Here is a 20,210-nt window from a genome sequence, read left to right on the forward strand (position 1 = left end):
TGCCTATATCCTTACTAATTATGTCATCATTTCTTAATTATTTTACAGTTCTTTTCTTAAGTTGAATAGTTAACTGATCTATTTCCATTTGTAATTGCATACCTGCCTAAGGCAGTGCATTTTTCTTTTAGCAAAACTTTAAACATTATCTCAGTAAAATGATTTCATCATCATAATTTTTAAACCTACTGAAATCACAGGTTTGAATTAAATTGATCCAAGGTGTGATTAAGATAAATTTCTAGATTTCAGGTAGTTTTTACTTAGTTTGCTAGTCTTCTCTTGGGAATTTACTGCGACTTTAAGTCCCATGGGCATTTGAAAGAAAATATTGTCTTCTGTGTTCGTGGTACAGAGTTTGACATACCTATTTTTACCTTAGCCTAACTTTTTTATACTTATCTGCCATGTATTAAAAGGTGAGTCTTTTTATTACCTGTTTCTTCTTATACTTTTCCCACTTTTGTTTTGCTCTGATGGTTTGTTACTTGATACAGTAAGATTCACAAATGTTGTATTTTCATTGTGGCTTATATTCCTTATTATTGTTAAATGGCCCCCAATGTCTGATATAATGCTTTTGGTCCTATTTTCTGTCCCCATTTGCATGTTATGTTCTGCTCATCATTTTACTTTCAATATTTTTGAGTAATTATTTAGACAGATTTATTTTGTACATCACACATTTGGGACATGTTTTAAATACAAACTAAGGGCACCTTTCTTTCAGTAGGTGAGCTTATTTATTTATTTATTTTTTGAGGCGGAGTCTCGCTCTGCCGCCCAGGCTGGAGTGCAGTGGCCGAATCTCAGCTCACTGCAAACTCCGCCTCCCGGGTTCACGCCATTCTCCTGCCTCAGCCTCCCGAGTAGCTGGGACTACAGGCGCCCGCCACCTCGTCTGGCTAGTTTTTTGTATTTTTTAGTAGAAACGGGGTTTCACTGTGTTAGCCAGGATGGTTTCGATCTCCTCACCTCGTGATCCGCCCGTCTCGGCCTCCCAAAGTGCTGGGATTACAGGCTTGAGCCACCGCGCCCGGCCAGGTGAGCTTATTTCATTTATGTTTATTGACAAAATAAATGTGTTTTGGTCTTAAATTCATTACCATGGTTTATCTTTTGATATAGGGTCTGTTTTCTTTGGTCTGTTTTCATGCTTTCACTGTGATAACTTGAAAAGTTTATGTGTGTTTTTAGATCTTGTTTACATTTACAATCTTAAGTGATATACTCAAGCCTCTATTTCTTGATTTATCAAGTTCAGGCAGATGTCCTCTCCACTATGAAGTTGAGGAAATTAGTATTTACATTTCCTGTTTTTGTTTTTCCCACCTTCAATTTTTTGTTGTTGTTGTTAGTTTGAGAATTCTAATTCCACACTTACTTAGCCTCAGTTATTCCATTAAAAGTGATGCAGGGTTGTGATGAATTTGTCTTATGTCAGTTTCACTCAGCTGGAACTGCGGTTCCATCTCCAAGGGATTCTGTTTCTCTGAACTCTGACAGTGCTAGAGTTCACTAACCATCCTTTCATAACCCTTCTTCTCCATTCCTGGATACTTTTGATTTATCTCTTAGTCAATTCTTCATGTTCTCCCTTGATTTGATGCAAATTTCATTCTATTTCAGCTGAGCTGACATTCTTCATAGTTTGTGAGTTTATGTTGTGGACAAAACAAAGTTTTCTTCTGTTTTTAAATTTTTAAAAATTAATTTATGTTGTTTTTAGTTGGTTTTAAGGAAGAAACGAATGTAAATTATTTTACTCCTCTATTTTTGAGGGGGTCTTATAAACTGAAGTTATTAACCAAAAGATAACGTATTGTCATTTGTAATATATTTTCCAAAAACCACTTACCATAGAAAATCAAAACTAAAAGCACAGATGAATATTAAAACAAAATTAAGTCTGTTACCTGCACAAAATATCCTTAGCTGCTGGACTGGTGATATAAGTTGCAAATGAGTGGTGAACAGATCAACAAATGCTCCAGGATAAATAATGAAGAGAAAAATCCCAAAGCCATTAAATCGGACTTGTTCCCTAAGAAATCACATAAGAAAAAGGAGTTTACTAATATTATTATATTTATCAAATTAATAGTGTATATAATCTTAAAACTTTTCCCTGTAATTTGAATTCTTGCTTAAAAAACAAAAAGTCCCTCTGAACACCCAAAAAATTATATCTATACTATATATAATCTTAATTTTATAATAATATACAGATTTGGTTATCTGTGAAATTGAATTTTGTAACATGGGGCATACTGAAATAGACATCACTTCCAAAATTTTTAGAAACCAATGTGTTGAGCAAATAATTGAAGTTAGTCACATATATACAGAAATGGCTTTTATGAGAAACTAAAGGAAAAACATTTTTATGGTTTACTCTGAATTATTATCAGAGAAGGACACAGGAGACTATATAATTCAAGTAAATTACCTAATAACTTGTATTTCTCTTAGCAATTATAAATAATGGTAGAGATCTATCTAGGTGTATTCCTATCAAGCTAACGTTAAGTAAGTATGTTTAAACATGCATAATGCTCAGATTGTCCTTAAGAGAACCAGTTTTTTCAGCAGGTTTTGCTCTCCATATTAAGAAAAAAAAAGAATTTTTTTATCACTTCATTTTCCAAAAATTAATATTTAAGTCTCATAAAACCAAACAGGCCCCCTAGAAAAAAGTATCACCTGAATATATTGTGCTGTTGCTTAATACTAAATGTATAAGACAGCTGTACAGTTCATTTTTTTTCTTGGCAGTTGGGATTTTAAAAAAATTACCCAAGTTATTTTTACAAACATACTGTAAATTGTTAAGCTGTTATTAACGATGTGTCTGTAGGTAAAATCCTAAAGGCTGCAAAGCTAAAAACATGGAAGCAGAGGTGAAGGAGATTTAAAAAGAAAAAGAAACCTAGCAGCCACCACTTTAAGCCACTATTGTGCACACCTGTGTAATAGTATATGCTCTGTCAAGATGAGGATTTATTGCCAATAAACAGACTCTTGTTCATAAACAACTGGAAAGTAATAAGAAGTGATTACATCTTCTCTTCCAAAACAGAGGTTTTTAACCTTTTCTCTGGTCCACACACCGAAAGGATAAAACACATTCCTATTAGCATGCTTGCTAATTATGGCAGTAATTAGCAATGGAGGTAGCAGGGGAGTTGTGACGTGGCCCTCTCCCCATCATGATTTTGTATGCATTATATGCGTTATAGGATTCTAAATGCTTAGGTATAGTTACAGTGATACATTTGGGAAGCCAAGACCAAGAACAGAGCGTGATACTCAAAGCTAGTCCCAGGTCTCATCTTATCTTCCACTTGGGTTTCCAGATAGAGTATGATATTTGTTAAACTCTTAAACTCAGTGCTTTCAGTTTTCGTGCTCTAGCCAGCAGAGGACATAAGCAGAAGCAGGAAATTATTTCAGCTGATAAGTCAAATAAAGTTCTAAGGTGAGTGGGTTTTGAGTACAGTGGTTATCATTCTGACTCAATGATGAACAGAAAGATTGGCTTTCAGGATTTGGTAAAAAAAACTTTGAGACATCATGAGGATAACCACGCTGGCAAAGGCAAAGGATAGAAAGACCCTGATTACAGATATGCCCGTGGTTAACAGAGCATATTCATCAACATATTAATCTTCTCTATAAAAAAAGAAGCTTCCTCAAAGTAACAAATGATGGCTATGCACTAGGCAATAGCCACAGAAAGAAAAATAGTGAAGTATCAAATGTAGCAGATTTTAGTAATAAATCCTCCTAAATGAAAAGCTTTTTTTTGCATGTAGTACGAAGAAAAAGGTAAATATCATTACCTAATAGCTGCTATCCCATGTCCAATTTCATGTACAACACCACTAATGAGAACTGCCGCAAAGAAATAGGTCAGTTGATTGACGGGTAAATTTATACCAGGAACCTGTTCATAGACACAATATGGCAGCAATTATCAGTGGGGGTGCAGGGGAGTCCCACTTGGGCACTAAGATACATGATGTTCATTCTGTATTAAACCTTCAAGCTGAATGTTCTGCAAACTAAAGGTAATATGACAATGGTTCACTTCTCCATTTCTATCATAATAAAAAGCAAAAACACTATTTCATTTTTCGAACTAGCCAGTTTCTCTGGAACAAGCACAACACCAATCTAAAGAGAATGGGAAACACCAGGTTAAACAGTTGAAACTTTAGCTTCCTGGAGTCTTCACCATGGGAAAGAATGAGGGAGCCCAGCAAAGTGCCAAGGAATGCAGGGTGACAGTGAAGCAGGCAGCAGCTGACCCACCCTCAAAGGCTGGATGCCTGATTTGGGAATGCTTGTTAAAATTCCTAGACCTTCCTCTGAAATGTTATTGCAAGGTTCCAAGTACTTGTGTTGATTAATACAGGAACCCCATATTATTAATCAGCGAGTTTCATTTTAATATCCTCAAGTTATAGGTGAGTTGGTAATGACAGCTGTTCTAATAGGGATCCTGATCAGTGTGGGAGCATGATACCCTTCTATTCCATCAGTTGGTCTACTATGTTGGTCAGAAAAATAGTGTGAAAGATACACAAATACATTAAAATTGAAATTTAATGTCAAAATTAAGGCATTTGGAACATATAGACATGTTACAAACATATGAAGCAGGAGTTGTCTTACAATCATGTGCTTCTAAAATGTGCAGTTATGTATTATTGCATACACAGGGGAAGATAAGAGCTGCATAGCAATTTATTTTAGATAGCAAAGATATATTCTCATAAGATAAGTAATCACTCCCAAGTTATGTCATCTGTTAAAGAGAGACAATAAATTAGGCTAAGTGGGACACACCAGGCTCAGGAATACATTTACATACTGAGAATCTATTTCTTACAGTCCAGGAGTTGGAACCTAAAAGGTATCATTCCGGAGGAAATTCCTGCTTTCTTTTATAATTATTATATTAATTATAAAAAATATGTTTAAAGCAGGAAAACTGGAAAATTCAAAGCTAAACAGAAGCCTAAAATTCTGCTCCCCAAACATACATACACATACAAAACCATTCTGAATCATTCTGATGTGTGTCCTTCTAGTCTTTTCCTGTACACATATATTTAAAAACTATACTTTTATTATAAATCTGGTTTTGAAATTTGCTCCTTCATTTAACAGTATCACAGACATCTTCCCATGAGTATTTTCTATTTCAATATGATTTTTAATAGCTACACTGTGTTCTATGGAATAAACTGTTGGGCATTTAATTGTTTTAAAAGTTTCTGCTCTTATAAATAATGTGATGAAGATATTTGGACACACACACCTAAATATTTTGGAGGAAGAAATTCTTAGATGAGCATACTTGCTAAGGGATTGGGCTCTTGAGACATATTATGGGTTTGAGGTCCTGTCTCTATCTGTTAACTAGCTAAATGACCTCAGGAAAGTTGGCATTATTCCTCCAACATTCCTATTTTCTCATCATTAAAATGGAAATAACCACATTTGCACAAAAGGGTAATTTTGAGGATTAGATGAGCTAATCTTTGTCCAATGTTTAATGTTATGCCTCACAGAGAGGGTATTAAATGCTATTATTACACAAAATTTAAAATATTTTGATACATATCATCAAATTGTACTCTAAAAGCAGACCCTTCCATAACGTTGGGCAAGCTCATTTTATTCAAATCTGCAATGTGATTTACATTTCTTTGACCATTTGTAAAGCTGAACTTTCTCTGTACTTTTGACTTTTTTTTGGTCTTTCTGCGAGTTGCCTACTGATGACCTGACTTGTTTTCTCCTAAAGTATTCATCTTTTTCTTACTGATTTGTAAGATCACTTCAAATATCAGCATTGGTCCTTTGTAATACATGACATAAATGTATTCCACAGTTTGTTTGCCTTTTAATTTTACTTTGTTTTTAGTTTTTGATATATAAAATTTAGGTAGTCAAATCTATTAGTATTCATGGTTTCCTACAACACCAAGAGTGAACCCTAATGTAAACTATGGGTGGTGATGACATATTCACGTCTGTTCATCATTGTAAGGGGGAAACCTCTGTACCTTCTTAATTTTGCTGTGAATCTAAAACTGCTCTAATAAAGTATTTAAAAAATAAAAAATAAAGGTGTTACTGTTATATAAAAAATATTCATGGTTTCTACTATTTGCTGTATGTCTTCCTCATTCCGTGTTCATAAAAATGATAACCTGGCTTTTTTCTTTCAAGGTCTTTTATGGTTTCAAGTTTTAATTTTAATTCAACTGGAATTTATTTTTGTGGACACAGAGAAATCTCATCTAAAAAGCCTCCTTTAATAACTGAAGATTCAAACAATGCTGCTTGAATCATTTTCTAAATTCCATTAATTCCAAGTGTCCTTTCTCTAGTTATGAAACTAGTTATAATCATTTTTGTTGTTGTTGTTTTATTTTATTTATATATATTTTTTGAGATGGAGTCTCGCTCTGTAGCCCAGGCTGGAGTGCAGTGACGCGATCTCAGCTCACTGCAAGCTCCGCCTCTCAGGTTCACGCCATTCTCCTGCTTTAGCCTCCCGAGTACCTGGGACTACAGGCGCCCGCCACCACGCCCAGCTAATTTTTTTTTTTTTTGTATTTTTAGTAGAGGCGGGGTTTCACTGTGTTAGCCAGGATGGTCTCGATCTCCTGACCTTGTGATCCGCCCACCTTGGCCTCCCAAAGTGCTGGGATTTCGCTCTTGTTGCCCAGGATGGAGTGCAGTGGTGTGATCTTGGCTCACTGCAACCTCTGCCTCCCAGGTTCAAGCAGTTCTGCCTCAACCTCCCAAATAGCTGGGACTACAGGCACATGCCACTACACCCGCCTAATTTTGTATTTTTAGTAGAGATGGAGTTTCACCACATTTCCTAGGCTGGTCTCGAAATCCTGACCTGAGGTGATCCACCCACCTCCGCCTCCCAAAGTGTTGGAACTACAAGCGTGAGCCACAGCGCCCCGCGGAAACTAGTTATAATCATTTTTAATGTGTGCATAATATCTAATTGAATGAGAATCCAATAATTTAACCACTCCTCAGATATTTTGGTTGCTTTTAATTCTTCATAATAATACATAATGTTAGGCTAAAGAGCTTAATGAATACTATTTTTTCTGTATTTGAAAGTGTTTCCTTAAGCTAGAGTCCCAGATATGGAGGTAAAGAGTCAAAGGAAATGGATGTTTATAATGTTCATTATCTGAAATTCTCTTTACTTGGACCCTATTGAGCAACTTCTTTCAAGAACTTCTATGTCCCTTTTTATACACCTGCTCCATTCCCAAGTTGTCAGACATCTTTCCAATGTTACACTTTTCTCTGACCCCTCTCTAAATTTATATACTTAAGATTGTCATACATACCCTCTATATCACAAAATATCCTGGCTACCTTAATTTCAAATAAATCAGTAAGCTTGGTCCAATAGGATATTTCTTCCTTCTCTTTATTATTTTCTGCATGTATTAGTGAGTGAGATAAAGTAGGAATTTGAATGTGTGATAATACCAACAGATGGTAGGTCTTATTTGTTGGCAACAGTACACGATTGCCCATCTGTCTCTGCCATGATTCACACAGGGTATTAGATGTACCGGAATACTGAATACAGAATACTTTCGACAACACAGAGTGCCATGGTTTGGAGAATCAATATTGAACAAGGCTGTCGGGAATTATAGGGTAAACAGAAGGTATGTTACCTAAGCAACAAGAGCTCATGTCAAAATCAGGATTCATAACATTCTTAAACTTATACATGAATATGCATGGTGGGCTCCAGAGGGCAGCTGACTTCTTAATAGTTCCAAAGCACGGCTCTCCTAATAGAGCTGATATTTTTGTGAGCACTATGAATAAACTGAGTGGTAGAGAAGAAATAATTTCTTCCCTAAACAACATTTTGCCATTCTAATTCAGGCAGGCAGATAAGCCAATGATCATATTTTCTCCACCTGGCGTCTTTCTGTCTTATCCTCTTTCTTGGTGAACAATAACCAATCATGTAACCTGAGTCATTCTAAACTTTTCCTTCTCCCTCCAGTCTCACATTTAATTCATCACCAAGGTCTGAGAATTCCACTCCAAAAGGTCACTTGAATCCATCCCCTTCATTCTCCTTGCCACTAATTTTAGATCTTTATCACTTCTAAAATAAATTACTGCTCTTAAATGATCTCCACATCTTCAGTCTAATGACTTTGGTCCATTTTGTATAGACTTGCTACCTACAGGTAAAATATAAACTTCATAACCTAGACCCTATCTGTATCTCTCACCTTATTTCCTGCACTATCCTGTTCTCTTGCCTCCAGTCCCACCTATCCTCCCACCATATACCTAGAGGTATAAAACTGTAAGTAAAATTATCTATAGTTTCTTGAAGAATTATCTACCTCTCTTAAAAGTAGAGCATAGGCCGGGCGCAGTGGCTCATGCCTGTAATCCCAGCCCTTTGGGAGGTCAAGGCAGGTGGATCACCTGAGGTCGGGAGTTCAAGACCAGCCTGATCAACATGGAGAAACCCCGTCTCTATTGAAAATACAAAATTAGCCGGGCGTGGTGGCACATGTCTGTAATCCCAGCTACTCGGGAGACTGAGGCAGGAGAATCGCTTGAACCTGGGAGGCGGAGATTGTGGTGAGCTGAGATCGTGCCATTGCACTCCAGCCTGGGCAACAAGAGCAAAACTCCGTTTCAAATAATAATAATAATAATAGAGCATAATGTCCATAGGCTCTAAGATCAGTGATGATGGATCTACTAGTTATGAGTTGTGACCACAGGCAAGTGACTTAACATGTCTGTGCCTCGATTTTCTTATCTGTAAGGCAGAGAATGTTTGCTGAAGAAATAAATAATTTATTCTGAGGCCTCACCTGGTAAATCTTTTTAATCTCTAAGAAAGAGCTATGGCCATAGGAGAGATTATTGTTTTCTACAAATGACTTCTAAATCTTCCCAGTGACCCAGCCTAGTAGAGGCCACAGAGACAAGAAAAAAAAAACCCAATCTGTTACTAATCCTAGTCTACTCTACTAATAAGAACACGATTAAAAACAACATCCATGACTCATGGAAATGGGAACTATAAATGTAAAAATGTGAAATAAAAGTGAGTCAATATAAAGCCCCCTTCCAAACTTTGGAGACATAAAATGATAAGGTATAGGTCTACACATGAGTTTTAAAGGAGTACAACTCAGCACATTATTCTTCATATTAAGAGATCACAGTGACCACTCAGAAAGGTCTTATATCTTTAATTAAACGGATATTATTGGTTAGGCTCTGAAGGCCATGAAAAGGAAAGGGAAACACTTTGCATAGAATTAGAATGCAATTTACTTATACATTATAGAGATCTTAAATCAGCATGCTTATTCTTTGAAAGTAACAATCATTTAACATCTTAAAAAGACATTCAGTCACATATCTGTGTAATTGCTGACAGTCTTAATGATGGTTCATTTGTTCTCTGTTACCATTAATACTACAGCTACTACCAAATATTTCAACAATTCCTTGCTGTATTCTTATTAATTTTTTTGTGTAAGCAGGTCATTTGAAAATTATTAGACTTTTAATTTATTTTCATATTTATATTATGGATAGGAGTTACACTAGGTCAGAAGTGATATCTTGCATCTCTATTTTGATAGTTATTTAAAGCAAAAAGACGATACTTACCACAACTTGTAACACCTGTTCATTGTGAAGCGAGGAGGAGGAAGAGGAAGATGATGAAGAAGAGGAAGAGGAAGAAGAGGAGGAAGAGGAAGAGGAGGAAGAATAAGAAGAGGGAGAGTCAGCCATCATTTGTGCCAAAGTCTGCATCAGCGTTTTTCCAAGGAGAAAAAATGAGCTAAACATGGCAATTACACCAAACACCATTCCAAAATTGAACCTGTCAAAAGGAAAAAAAATTATGTTAATTTACAATTTCTCTCAATTCATGGACTAGCAAACTCACTGACCAGCCACATTTCATAGCTTTAAAATAATGGCTAAAAAATTTCAATAACTCTGCCTCTTTTTCCTACATGAACTTCAAATATTTGACTGAAGCATGAGCTTAGTTTAAGCAGTTTTATAATTTATAATTCTCTGATAACTAAAGAATCTGAATATCATTTCCAGTGAAAAAGTTTGTTTCCTCTCATGCACTTGCTCATTTACATAACGTTGTTTTGATCTTGTCCTTATATCGTTATGAAAGCCCTTTTGACGTTATAGACATACATCCTTTTTCATCTACCTCTTCTATTGTCTGCATCGTATTTCAGCTTTACTTTGTGATAAAATGAGCTTAAATATTAACATGGCACAATTTAATAATAGTTTCTTTTTTCTATTGTTTTAATAATTAGAAGCTACCCTTCTATAGTGGAGATAATCTGCCATGTTTTCCAACTTTGATAAGTTGTGCTTTTCAAGGAACTTGTTTACTTCATTAAAACTGTCAAATTTATAGGCATAGAATTTTCTTAATAGTCTTACTATGTTCTTTTTTTTTTTTTTTGAGATGGTGTGTTGCTTTGTCACCCAGGCTGGAGTGCAGTGGCGTGATCTCAGCTCACTGCAAGCTCCACCTCCCGGGTTCATGCCATTCTCCTGCCTCAGCCTCCCGAGTAGCTGGGACTACAGGCGCCCGCCACCACGCCCAGCTCATTTTTTGTATTTGTAGTAGAGACGGGGTTTCACCGTGTTAGCCAGGATGGTCTCAATCTCCTGACCTCGTGATCCGCCTGCCTCGGCCTCCGAAAGTGCTGGGATTACAGGCGTGAGCCACCACGCCCGGCAGTCTTACTATGTTCTTAATGTCTATAGAATCTGTAGTAATGTCGTCTTTTCAATTCCAGTTTTTCTTTTTGAGATAGGGTCTCACTCTGTCACCCAGGCTGAAGTGCGGTGGCACGGTCACAGCTCATTGCAGCCTTGACCTCCCAGGGCTCAGGTGATCCTCCCAACTCAGCCTCCCAAGTAGCTGGGACTACAGACCCAAGCCACCATGCCTGGCTAAGTTTTACATTTTTTGTAGAGATGGGGTTTCACCATGTTACCCAGGCTGGTCTCGAACTCCTGGGCTGAAGCATGGGACACTGTGCCTGGCCTCAATTCTCATTTTTAATTACTTATGTTTCTTTTTTCTTCATCAGTCATGGTAGGGATTTATCAATTAATATTTTCTATTTATTTATTTATTTACTTATTTAAGACAGGGTCTTGCTCTGTCACACAGGCTGCAGTGCAGTGGTGTGATCTTGGCTCTCTGCCAACCTCTGCCTCCTGAGTTCAAGCAATTCTTGTGCCTTGGCCTCCCGAATAGCTGGGACCACAGACGTATGCCACCATGCCCAGCAATTTTTGTATTTTTAGTAGAGACAGGGTTTCACCATGTTGGCCAGGCTGGTCTTGAACTCCTGGCCTCAAGCAATCCACCTGCCTTGGCCTTCCAAAGTGCTGGGATTACAGGTGTGAGCCACTGCACCTGGCCCAATTAATATTTTCAAAGAACCAACTTTTGGCTTTGCTGATTTTCTCTATTGTGTATTTTCTATTTCACTGATTTCTGTTCTTATCTTTATTATATCCTTTTTTCCACTTTGTATGCTTTGATCTGCTATTGCATTTTCTGCTAACTCTGATGATCTGATTGTTTACATTTACCTCTAATCCATTTGGGGCTAAATTTTTAACAAAAAGAAATTTAGACCATGCCACCCCTGACCCTCACATTTGCTCATCTATAGAACCTGCCAGTATCTTGGGTGTCCCAGAGATCATTATGAAGCCCCTAATCATAAATTGCCATAAATGCCTTGATTTTTAATGTATGCAAGCCCCAATGATACGATCCCATAAGGTTATATAAAACCAGAAAGTTTTAATATTGTCAATATTGTAAAACTCAGAAAACTGCAAAGTGATGGAAATAGTTAATTTAACAAGCTGTCTGTAGTGATCACTTAATGATTAACTTAAACCAAACAAAAGAAGATGAAGAATACCATTGATAAAGCATCCTTGCTTTCCGCCGTCCCCAACTGTAAAAGGCACGATTGAAAATAGCAGTTTGCCATCTTATGTGGAAAGGGGAGATGCTCAACCCGTTGTTTTCCAGCCAGTCTTCATAAGAATGTTTAAAATAAACAGATGACTAAGAGAGAAAGAGAAGTTCTTAATCACTCAATTTTGAAGAACAACTTATAATGTGTAAGAAAATAACAACACAAAGTATTTTCTAGAGGAAATCAAGATGCTGACTGCCCAAATGTTTATAATCTTGAAGCTTTATGTTTATTCTTCAGAATATTAAAGGTCACAGACCTAACTGGTCTACTGAGATTAGCGTCTGGTAAACTATGGGCAGCAGGCCAAATCCAAACTACAGACTGTTTTCACACAACTTGTGAGCTAAGAATAGTTTTCACATTTTTAAGGGATTATAAAAATACAATAAAAACCAAAAATATGCGACAGAGACCCTGTGTGGGCCAAAAAGCCTAAAATACTTACTACCAAGCCCTTTACAAAAAGTTTGCTGACCCCTGCTTAGAACAGTGTTGTCCAATAGAAATATAATGTGAGCCACTAATGTAAGCCACATATATAACTTTACATTTTCTAACAGCCAAATTTTAAATATTAATTTTCATATACTTTTACCCCAAAATCCAAGATATTTCAACATATAATCAACATATACTATTGTTGAGATACTTTACTTTTTGGGGGGTACTAATTTGTTGAATTTCAACATCAACTTTATACTTACAGCACATCTCAGTTTGGACTAGCTCTGATCAAAGGCTCAATAACCACATGTAGCTAATAGCTGCCATATTGGACGGCACTGGTCTAGAAGCCTTGTGTTATAATTAAAAAAAAAACCCAACCAATCCAAGAGAAGGGACAGTTGCAATCAGGGCTTGCTTTCTTCTTCTGAGCAACAACCCTAAGAAGTTAGGCCAACCTTGATCATGTAAAAAGTAAAAAACTTATCTAAAACCATCTTGGGCTCAGTAATGTCCCTTAAATTCTCTGGGGCTGTGGGAATAGCTGCTTATACACAGCCCCAACACGAGTTTTACCTTTAGGGAAGTTTGAAGTCCTTGACTAATATAGGATTTTGGATGACATAAGGCTGTGTTATATATCTGACTCAGTTACAGTAACTACAGCAGTAAGTATTGTGATATTGATGCCCACCCATGTGAGAAACTTATCTGTCCAAGAAGGAAATCTTAGCCCTATCATAGTCTTAAAAAATGACCATAGTCTAAATATAGGTAGCTGTTTGCTTTGGATCTGTAATGTTATCTGCTCCCAGTCTTCCGGTAGTTAAATTTTAAGTCTGCTTGTTTTCCAAGACTTGGAAAAGGAGTGACACACTTCTCCAACAGATGTCTATGCAGAAATCCTAGAAAAACCGAGGATGGATCAGCAGACCAGGCTGGAAGCAGAGAAACTAAAGGTGCAGGCTCTTAAAAGTTGAGGTCTCTCCATTTCCCATGCAGATACTCTGAGTGGGTGTTAGGTCTTTTGCTCAGAGGATGGTGCACTCTTAAGGAGCTAGGGGTTGTCACTGAAACCAGTGACATCTTGGGTTTTTTTTCCACATATGCAACATGAAGAAATCATGTGGCTTTGTGTGTGTGTCTTACTATGTTGCTCAGGCTGGCCTGGAACTCCTGGCCTCAAGCGATCCTCCCGCCTCTTCCTCCCAAGTAGCTGGGACTACAGGCTGCACCACCATACCTGGCTCATGTGGCTTTTTCAAACAATAAAATCACTGTGGCCTGTATTGCTTATGACATGTTAACCACTATGCCAAGTACTTTAAGTCAGTGCTTTTTCTTTTTTTTGAGACAGGGTCTTGCTCTGTCACCCAGGCCAAAGTGCAGTGGCACGATCTTGGTTCACTGTAACCCCTGACTCTCAGACTCAAGCAATCCTCCTACCTCAGCCTCCAGAGTAGCTGGGACTACAGGCATGCACCACCATGGTTGGCTAGCTTTTAAATTTTTTGTAGAGATAAACTCTCACTATATTGCCCAGGCTGGTCTTGAACTCCTGGACTCAGGCAATCCTCCCACCTCAGCCTCCCTCAAAGTGATGGGATTACAGGTGTGAGCCACTGTGACTGGCCACATCAGTGCTTTTCAAACACAAACAGGTGCAGAGGAGTCACCTGGGATCTTGCTAAGATGCAGATTCTGATTCCCTAGGTCAGGGGTGAGGCCTGGGGTTCTGCATTTCTAACAAGCTCCCAAATGATGCAAATGCTACTGGTCCTTGAACCTCATGTTGAGGAGCGAGACTTTTTGTGGATACACTAATGTAATTCTCTCTATAATCTTAGGAGATCCTTACTGTTATCTCTATTTAAAGACGAGAAACCAAGGCACAGATAGCAATTTTCCCAAGGTCACATTGGCTAGAAGCCCAGCCTTGGATCTAAGGACTACGCTATATAACCTCCTGCACTTTACAAGTTTAAATGATAGAAAGAAGGAAAAGTCTCATTTCATTTTATTGTTAAAGCTAAAGCACGCAATACTATGGTTTTCTATTTTAAATGGTATTCATAACATGAAGGTTTTGCTATTCATAACTGGAATTTGTATTAAACATTTGAGAATTTATATGATCTTATTCCACATACACAATTACTCTCCCCCATCCCCTACCCCGGAATACTCCATTTCAAAAGCTTGCCTGAAGCATGTGGTCAGACAACTCTTCCTGATTTTTTGCTACCCTTCTCAAATAACTGGAAAATGGACCGTGCACCCAGGTATCTGGTTAGTGTGAAGAAGTGGGGTGCAGGGTGCAAGTCAGAATCCAAGTAGTCAGAAACTGGTTATGTAAATCCTTGCTATTTGAGTGTGCTACTCTGAAGTACACTCTGTGATCTGGCAGTATCAGCAGCACTTGGGAAGTGGTTAGAAATGCAGAATTTTAGGCCTTGCCGCAGACCTGCTGAATCGGAATCTGCATTTTGACCGCAACAGCAGATGATCATATGCATTTAAAAATTTGAGACTACTGATCTAAATCACGACTTGATTTAGATTCATTCCAATATCTGAGTCTCTGGAGCGTCTTGACCTTAAAAACAATACGGGAAAGCACTGTCTTTACTAAGCAGACGTTTTCTTTTCCTCCCTGCTGCACTGCAGCGGCTGGGTCTGGCAGGGCCCCGGCCCTCCGGATCCCACCACTGGCGCCTCCCAGGCAGGACCCGAAGGCTGAAGGGCCTGCACTGTCCCGCACTGCGACAGTGGCAGCCGCGCAGGCCGCCACACCCCTCCCGCGGCCGGCAATGCTTTATTTACTTCACCGGGCCGATCCAACACGCGGACTGTCGCACGTGGGCACCGTCCAGCCCGGGAGGCGCGAGGCAGGGGAAGAGAAAAGAAGGCCTTGCGCTCCGGCCATGGGCACCGCGGGCTTGGACCTTAGGCCCAAGGCCCTCACCTTCAGCACCAAGTCGGTCAGGTAGACGACAGTCCAGCCACCCACCACCACCACCACCAACGACACCGGAATCATGGCGGCGGCGGCGGCGGCAGAGGAGGGAAGGCGAACCCCGGCGTCCTCCTCCCTGCACCGCAAACTGCTGACCGCGCGCGCCTTACAGTCCCAGCATCCGCTCAGGAACCAAGCTACCGCCGGCTCCTTGCCTGCGGTGGCACAGTTTCCCACCGGACACTTCCAGTGGGGACATGCAGGAGGATTTGCTAGTACCGGAAATGGCGCGGGGGCTTATTTTTGTGGGCGCTCGGGCGCCGCCGTCCTGGCAGTAGTTCGAAGTCGGCGTCTAGTCTTGTAGCGATTTCTTAGGCTTTGGCCCTCCCTGCTGTCTGCTCTCCATTCTCGCCAGTTCTGATCAGGAGTTTGCTGTTTCTTTTAACCTATGAGGATTTGGGGTCGTCTGAAGTAATCGTCTCTCCCTACCCGACCCTGTCATACATATGCAGATTTAATTATGCAGATTATCCTTTTTACTGCATTGTAAATTTACATATAATGAAATCATACATACAGAGCTCAATTGTCCATTTCTGTGAGTTTAGATATATATATATATAATATAATATAATATAATATAATATAATATAATATAATATAATATATATATATCTCTCTCTCTCTCTCCGTGTACCCTAATCAAAATAGAGAAAATTTCCCTCTGAGGAATTTCCTTCTTGCGTCTCTTCCTAGTCAATAGCCCCTCCCCCTGTTCTGATTATTTTTAACTTTATGTAAATAGAATGCAATAAGTAATCTTTGTGTCTGGCTTGTTTCTTTCAACATGCTTTTTGAAATTTATCCATGATGATTAAACTAGGCTCTTTTTTCAAACTTTTCCATTATAATATTTGAGATGGTGCTATGGTTAAAAATCAGAACTCTGAACACCTACACATTTTAATGTTGATGTATACCTGATTATATATTGAACTAGAGCAGAGGTTCTCAGCCTTACCTGCACTTTAGGATCACCAAGGTCTTTTAAAATTCCCGATTCCCGTTCTGTATCCTCGACCAATTAAATCAGATGCTCAGTGGGACCCAAGCATTTATACTTTTTAAACTCCTCAAGTCATTGCACTGTACAGCCAAGGTTGAGAACCACTGAACTAGATAATCTCTAAGAGGAAAGAAAACTATTTATTGTTTTTTTTTTTTTTTACATTCTATTAATGTGCATCTTTAAAAGTTATTTGTTTCAGTTTTTCTGGAAAAGCATCATTAGCTATAATAATGCTAATACCAAAATATTGAGAACATAATACTATCTCAAGAACAAGTATCCCAAATAAAAATGTATCCTCAACACCCTTCCAAGTGAAAATATAGAATAATACCAGAAACCTATATTACAAATATTGCTACTAATTTGCCTCATTCTCTCTGCTTTTCCTAAAGTTTTACTCACTTAGGGACATGTTTCTCCAGCTTCAAGACAGCTTATGACTGTTTTACATATCTTTGCCTATTTGCGTGTATATGTGTTGTTATAAATGATTTCAGTTTTCTTTGGACATAGCTGGGTGTAAATTATAAAAGTTTGTATTCAACCACCCTGTTACTCCACAGTTTTCCATATACAAGTATCCCAAAAGACTTAGTGCTGTTTTAAGCTTTAATAATTTCTGAAGTATTAATGCTACAAACTTGCAAAAAGTCACTTGAAGGTTTATTTAAATTTCTGAAATGCTTATTTTATTTTGTGAATTTTGAACATTTAAAAATTTTTCAGTCTCTGTAGCAGAAGATGGCAAACATTGACTGCAACAAAAAAGTAAAACACACTTACTGTTCAAAAATTCACAAACCAAATAGGCAGTTAAATAATTTTATAGTTAATACAGTTAAATAATTTTACTTTCAAATGATGTATAAGTTCATAGAATTTATACTCCTGAAGTTATTAAAAGCTTAATACTATACTGAGACTTTTTTTTTTCTTTTTTGAGACGTAGTCTCACTCTTGTTGTCCAGGCTGGAGTACAGTGGCATGATCTGGGCTCACTGCAACCTCCGTCTACCAGGCTCAGGCAATTCTCCTGCCTCAGCCTCCTGAGTAGCTGGGATTACGGGCGCCCACCAGTACTCCCAGCTAATTTTTGTATTTTTAGTAGAGACGAGGTTTCACCATGTTGGCCAGGCTGGTCTCGACCTCTTGACCTCAGGTGATCTGCCGGCCTCCGCCTCCCAAAGTGCTGGGATTACAGGTGTGAGCCATGATGCCTGGCCATATACTGAGACTATTGATACACTATTATGTTTGATCTGACCTTTGTCTGTTCTTATACAATGACTCTATAGTTTTTAACAATATTCTTCCCTGGGAGCAGAATATTAACTTAAGAACTGAAATGTCTTCTCTTTTGTTAGCCTGCAGCCTTGTCTGGACCACTTACCGGGACAAGTACCAGCTACCATGTGGCTATCTGATAGCCCAAAGTACATAGGAAATGAATTGGTTGTGCTTTTCTGTTTCCAGCCTAAAAATTTAGTTATTCAACTGACTTGGTGTTTTCATCAGGGACTCAGCAGTCAAAACAAAGCACTGAATTGAATCCTGCTGGTTGCTGAAATTTAGCAGTAGTGGAAGCCAGCTGGTGGCAGCAGACGAGACAAGATAGAGTATGCAAGGTGGCAGCAAAAAATGCCTGAATTCTAGAAGATCAAGGTATTCTTCCATAGAATAAATTTGTGATTTAATTTACAAATTGTTTCAGGTTTCTGTGACGTATGTATTTTAAATAAAGGACACATAACCAAGATTGAATTTATATCATTTGTATATATATTATTTTTAGAGGGGCATGGAATATATATATTGACTGAATGCAAAGCAGCTGCATGTTAAAAGTCAATATTTGGCTGGAGCAGAATATCACCATTATATAATAAACTTCAGTGATAAAAAATACATGAAATATAACATTTAAAAATTAAATGTTTATATTAGTTTTCTTGAAAATATTACTATTCAGTTAGTCATTACACGATGTATACATATTTCAAAATAACATGTTGTACATGATAAATATATACAATTTTTATTTTTCAATTATCAAGTATTGCTATTTAAATTTTTAAAGTTTGACATGGCATTCAGAATTATGTATTTCTCATCAATGTGAGCAGATAGTTTGCTTCTGGGATCATTATAGTCTGCATTTATGACATTAACTTGCAGCAGTCAGGATAACCTAGCTTATGCTTTGGAAACCAACCCTAAAATCCAAAGGCTTAAAACAACAAAGATTTATTTTTTGTGTGTGCTAGTTGGCAGGATATGCAGGTAGGAGGGTAGCAGGCTGATGGAAACTCCACCATTTTATCATGTCCACATCACAAGAGGACGCTTAGGGTTCACCAAGGCAGGGAAAGAAGTGAACTAGGGAGTCTACCACTGGCAGTGAAATGCTATAGCTCAGATATTCACATGTTACTTCTATTCATGTTTCATTATCAAAACTAGTCAAATAGCTGTGCCTAACTAAAAAGGGCAGGGAAAGTGTAATCCCCTGTATACCTGGAAGTAGAGAAGAATATGCCTGGAAGTAAACAGTTGTGAACCCAAAAGTATCTGAGACAGGTCTCAATTAATTTAGAAAGTTTGTTTTGTCAAGGTTAAGGACACACCTGTGACACAGCCTCAGGAGGTCCTGACGACGCCTGCCTAGGCGTCATAGGTAGGTAAGAGACAAAAGGTTGCATTCTCTGGGGTCTTTGATCAGCCTTTTGCTGAATACACGATTTACACGTTGCAGGGGGTAGAGAAATAGTCACTTATGCCTTAGTCTGATTTAGTGACTTTTGCATTTTTACATAAACAAAGGAAGCAATCCAGCCAGGTGGGGTGGCTCACGGCTGTAATCATAGCACTTTGGGAGGCCGAGGCAAGTGGATCACCTGAGGTCATGAGTTTGAGACCAGGCTGGCCAACATGGCAAAACCCCATCTCTACTAAAAATACAAAAACTAGCCGGGCATGGTGGCAGGCACCTATAATCCCAGCTACTCAGGAGGCTGAGGCAGGAGAATCACTTGAACCCAGCATGGGGGTGGGATGGGAGGTGGAGGCTGCAGTGAGCCGAGATCGTGCCACTTCACTCCAGCCTGGGCAAAAGAGCAAAACTCCATCTTAAAACAAAACACAAAAAAACAAAGGAAGCAATCAGATAAACATTTGTCTTAGGTGAGTAGCAGAATGACTTTGAGTTCTGTCTTTTTTGTCCTGTACCTGTGAAGATAAGCTATCAGTTTACATTACCAGGGTAAAATTCAACAGAACTGTTTTAGGGAAATTCCTTGTTGGCCTGTTGTGAGGGATGTATGTAGCTTTAAAAAAAAACATCTATGTAGCTATCTTATTTAGGACTAAAATGGGAGGCAGGTTTGCCTGATGCATTTCCAAGCTTGACTTTTCCCTTTGGCTTAGTGATTTTGGGGTCCCAAGATATTCTCTCTCTCTCTCTCTCTCTCTCGTTCTTTCTTGAGACAGGGTCTTGCTTTGTTACCCAGGCTGGAGTGCAGTGGCGCTATCACAACTCACTTCAGCCTTAACCTTCTGGGCAAGTGATCCTCCCAACTCAGCTTCTGAAGTAGCTGGGACCACAGGTGCGTGCCATCATGTCTGGCTAATTTTT

At 38.5% G+C, this 20,210-nt stretch overlaps 1 protein-coding gene across 3 annotated transcripts in view; it reads right to left on the reverse strand.

Annotated features, from left to right (window-relative positions):
- Positions 1 to 15,785, reverse strand: part of MBTPS2 (membrane bound transcription factor peptidase, site 2) — a 59,151-nt gene extending 43,366 nt beyond the window's left edge. For all 3 annotated transcript variants that reach the window (XM_026451879.1, XM_026451880.1, XM_023201318.2), the window contains exons 1-5: positions 15,517 to 15,785; positions 12,045 to 12,193; positions 9,724 to 9,940; positions 3,843 to 3,946; positions 1,917 to 2,044 (exon numbers count right to left, since the gene is read on the reverse strand). In XM_026451879.1, coding sequence (XP_026307664.1) covers positions 1,917 to 2,044; positions 3,843 to 3,946; positions 9,724 to 9,940; positions 12,045 to 12,193; positions 15,517 to 15,591 — 673 coding nt within the window. In that variant the 5' untranslated portion in view covers positions 15,592 to 15,785. The remainder of the gene's footprint in view (positions 1 to 1,916; positions 2,045 to 3,842; positions 3,947 to 9,723; positions 9,941 to 12,044; positions 12,194 to 15,516) is intronic.
- Positions 15,786 to 20,210: the final 4,425 nt, after the last annotated feature.

This window comes from Piliocolobus tephrosceles, chromosome Y, assembly GCF_002776525.5.
Source record: "Piliocolobus tephrosceles isolate RC106 chromosome Y, ASM277652v3, whole genome shotgun sequence".
Lineage (NCBI taxonomy): Eukaryota > Metazoa > Chordata > Mammalia > Primates > Cercopithecidae > Piliocolobus > Piliocolobus tephrosceles.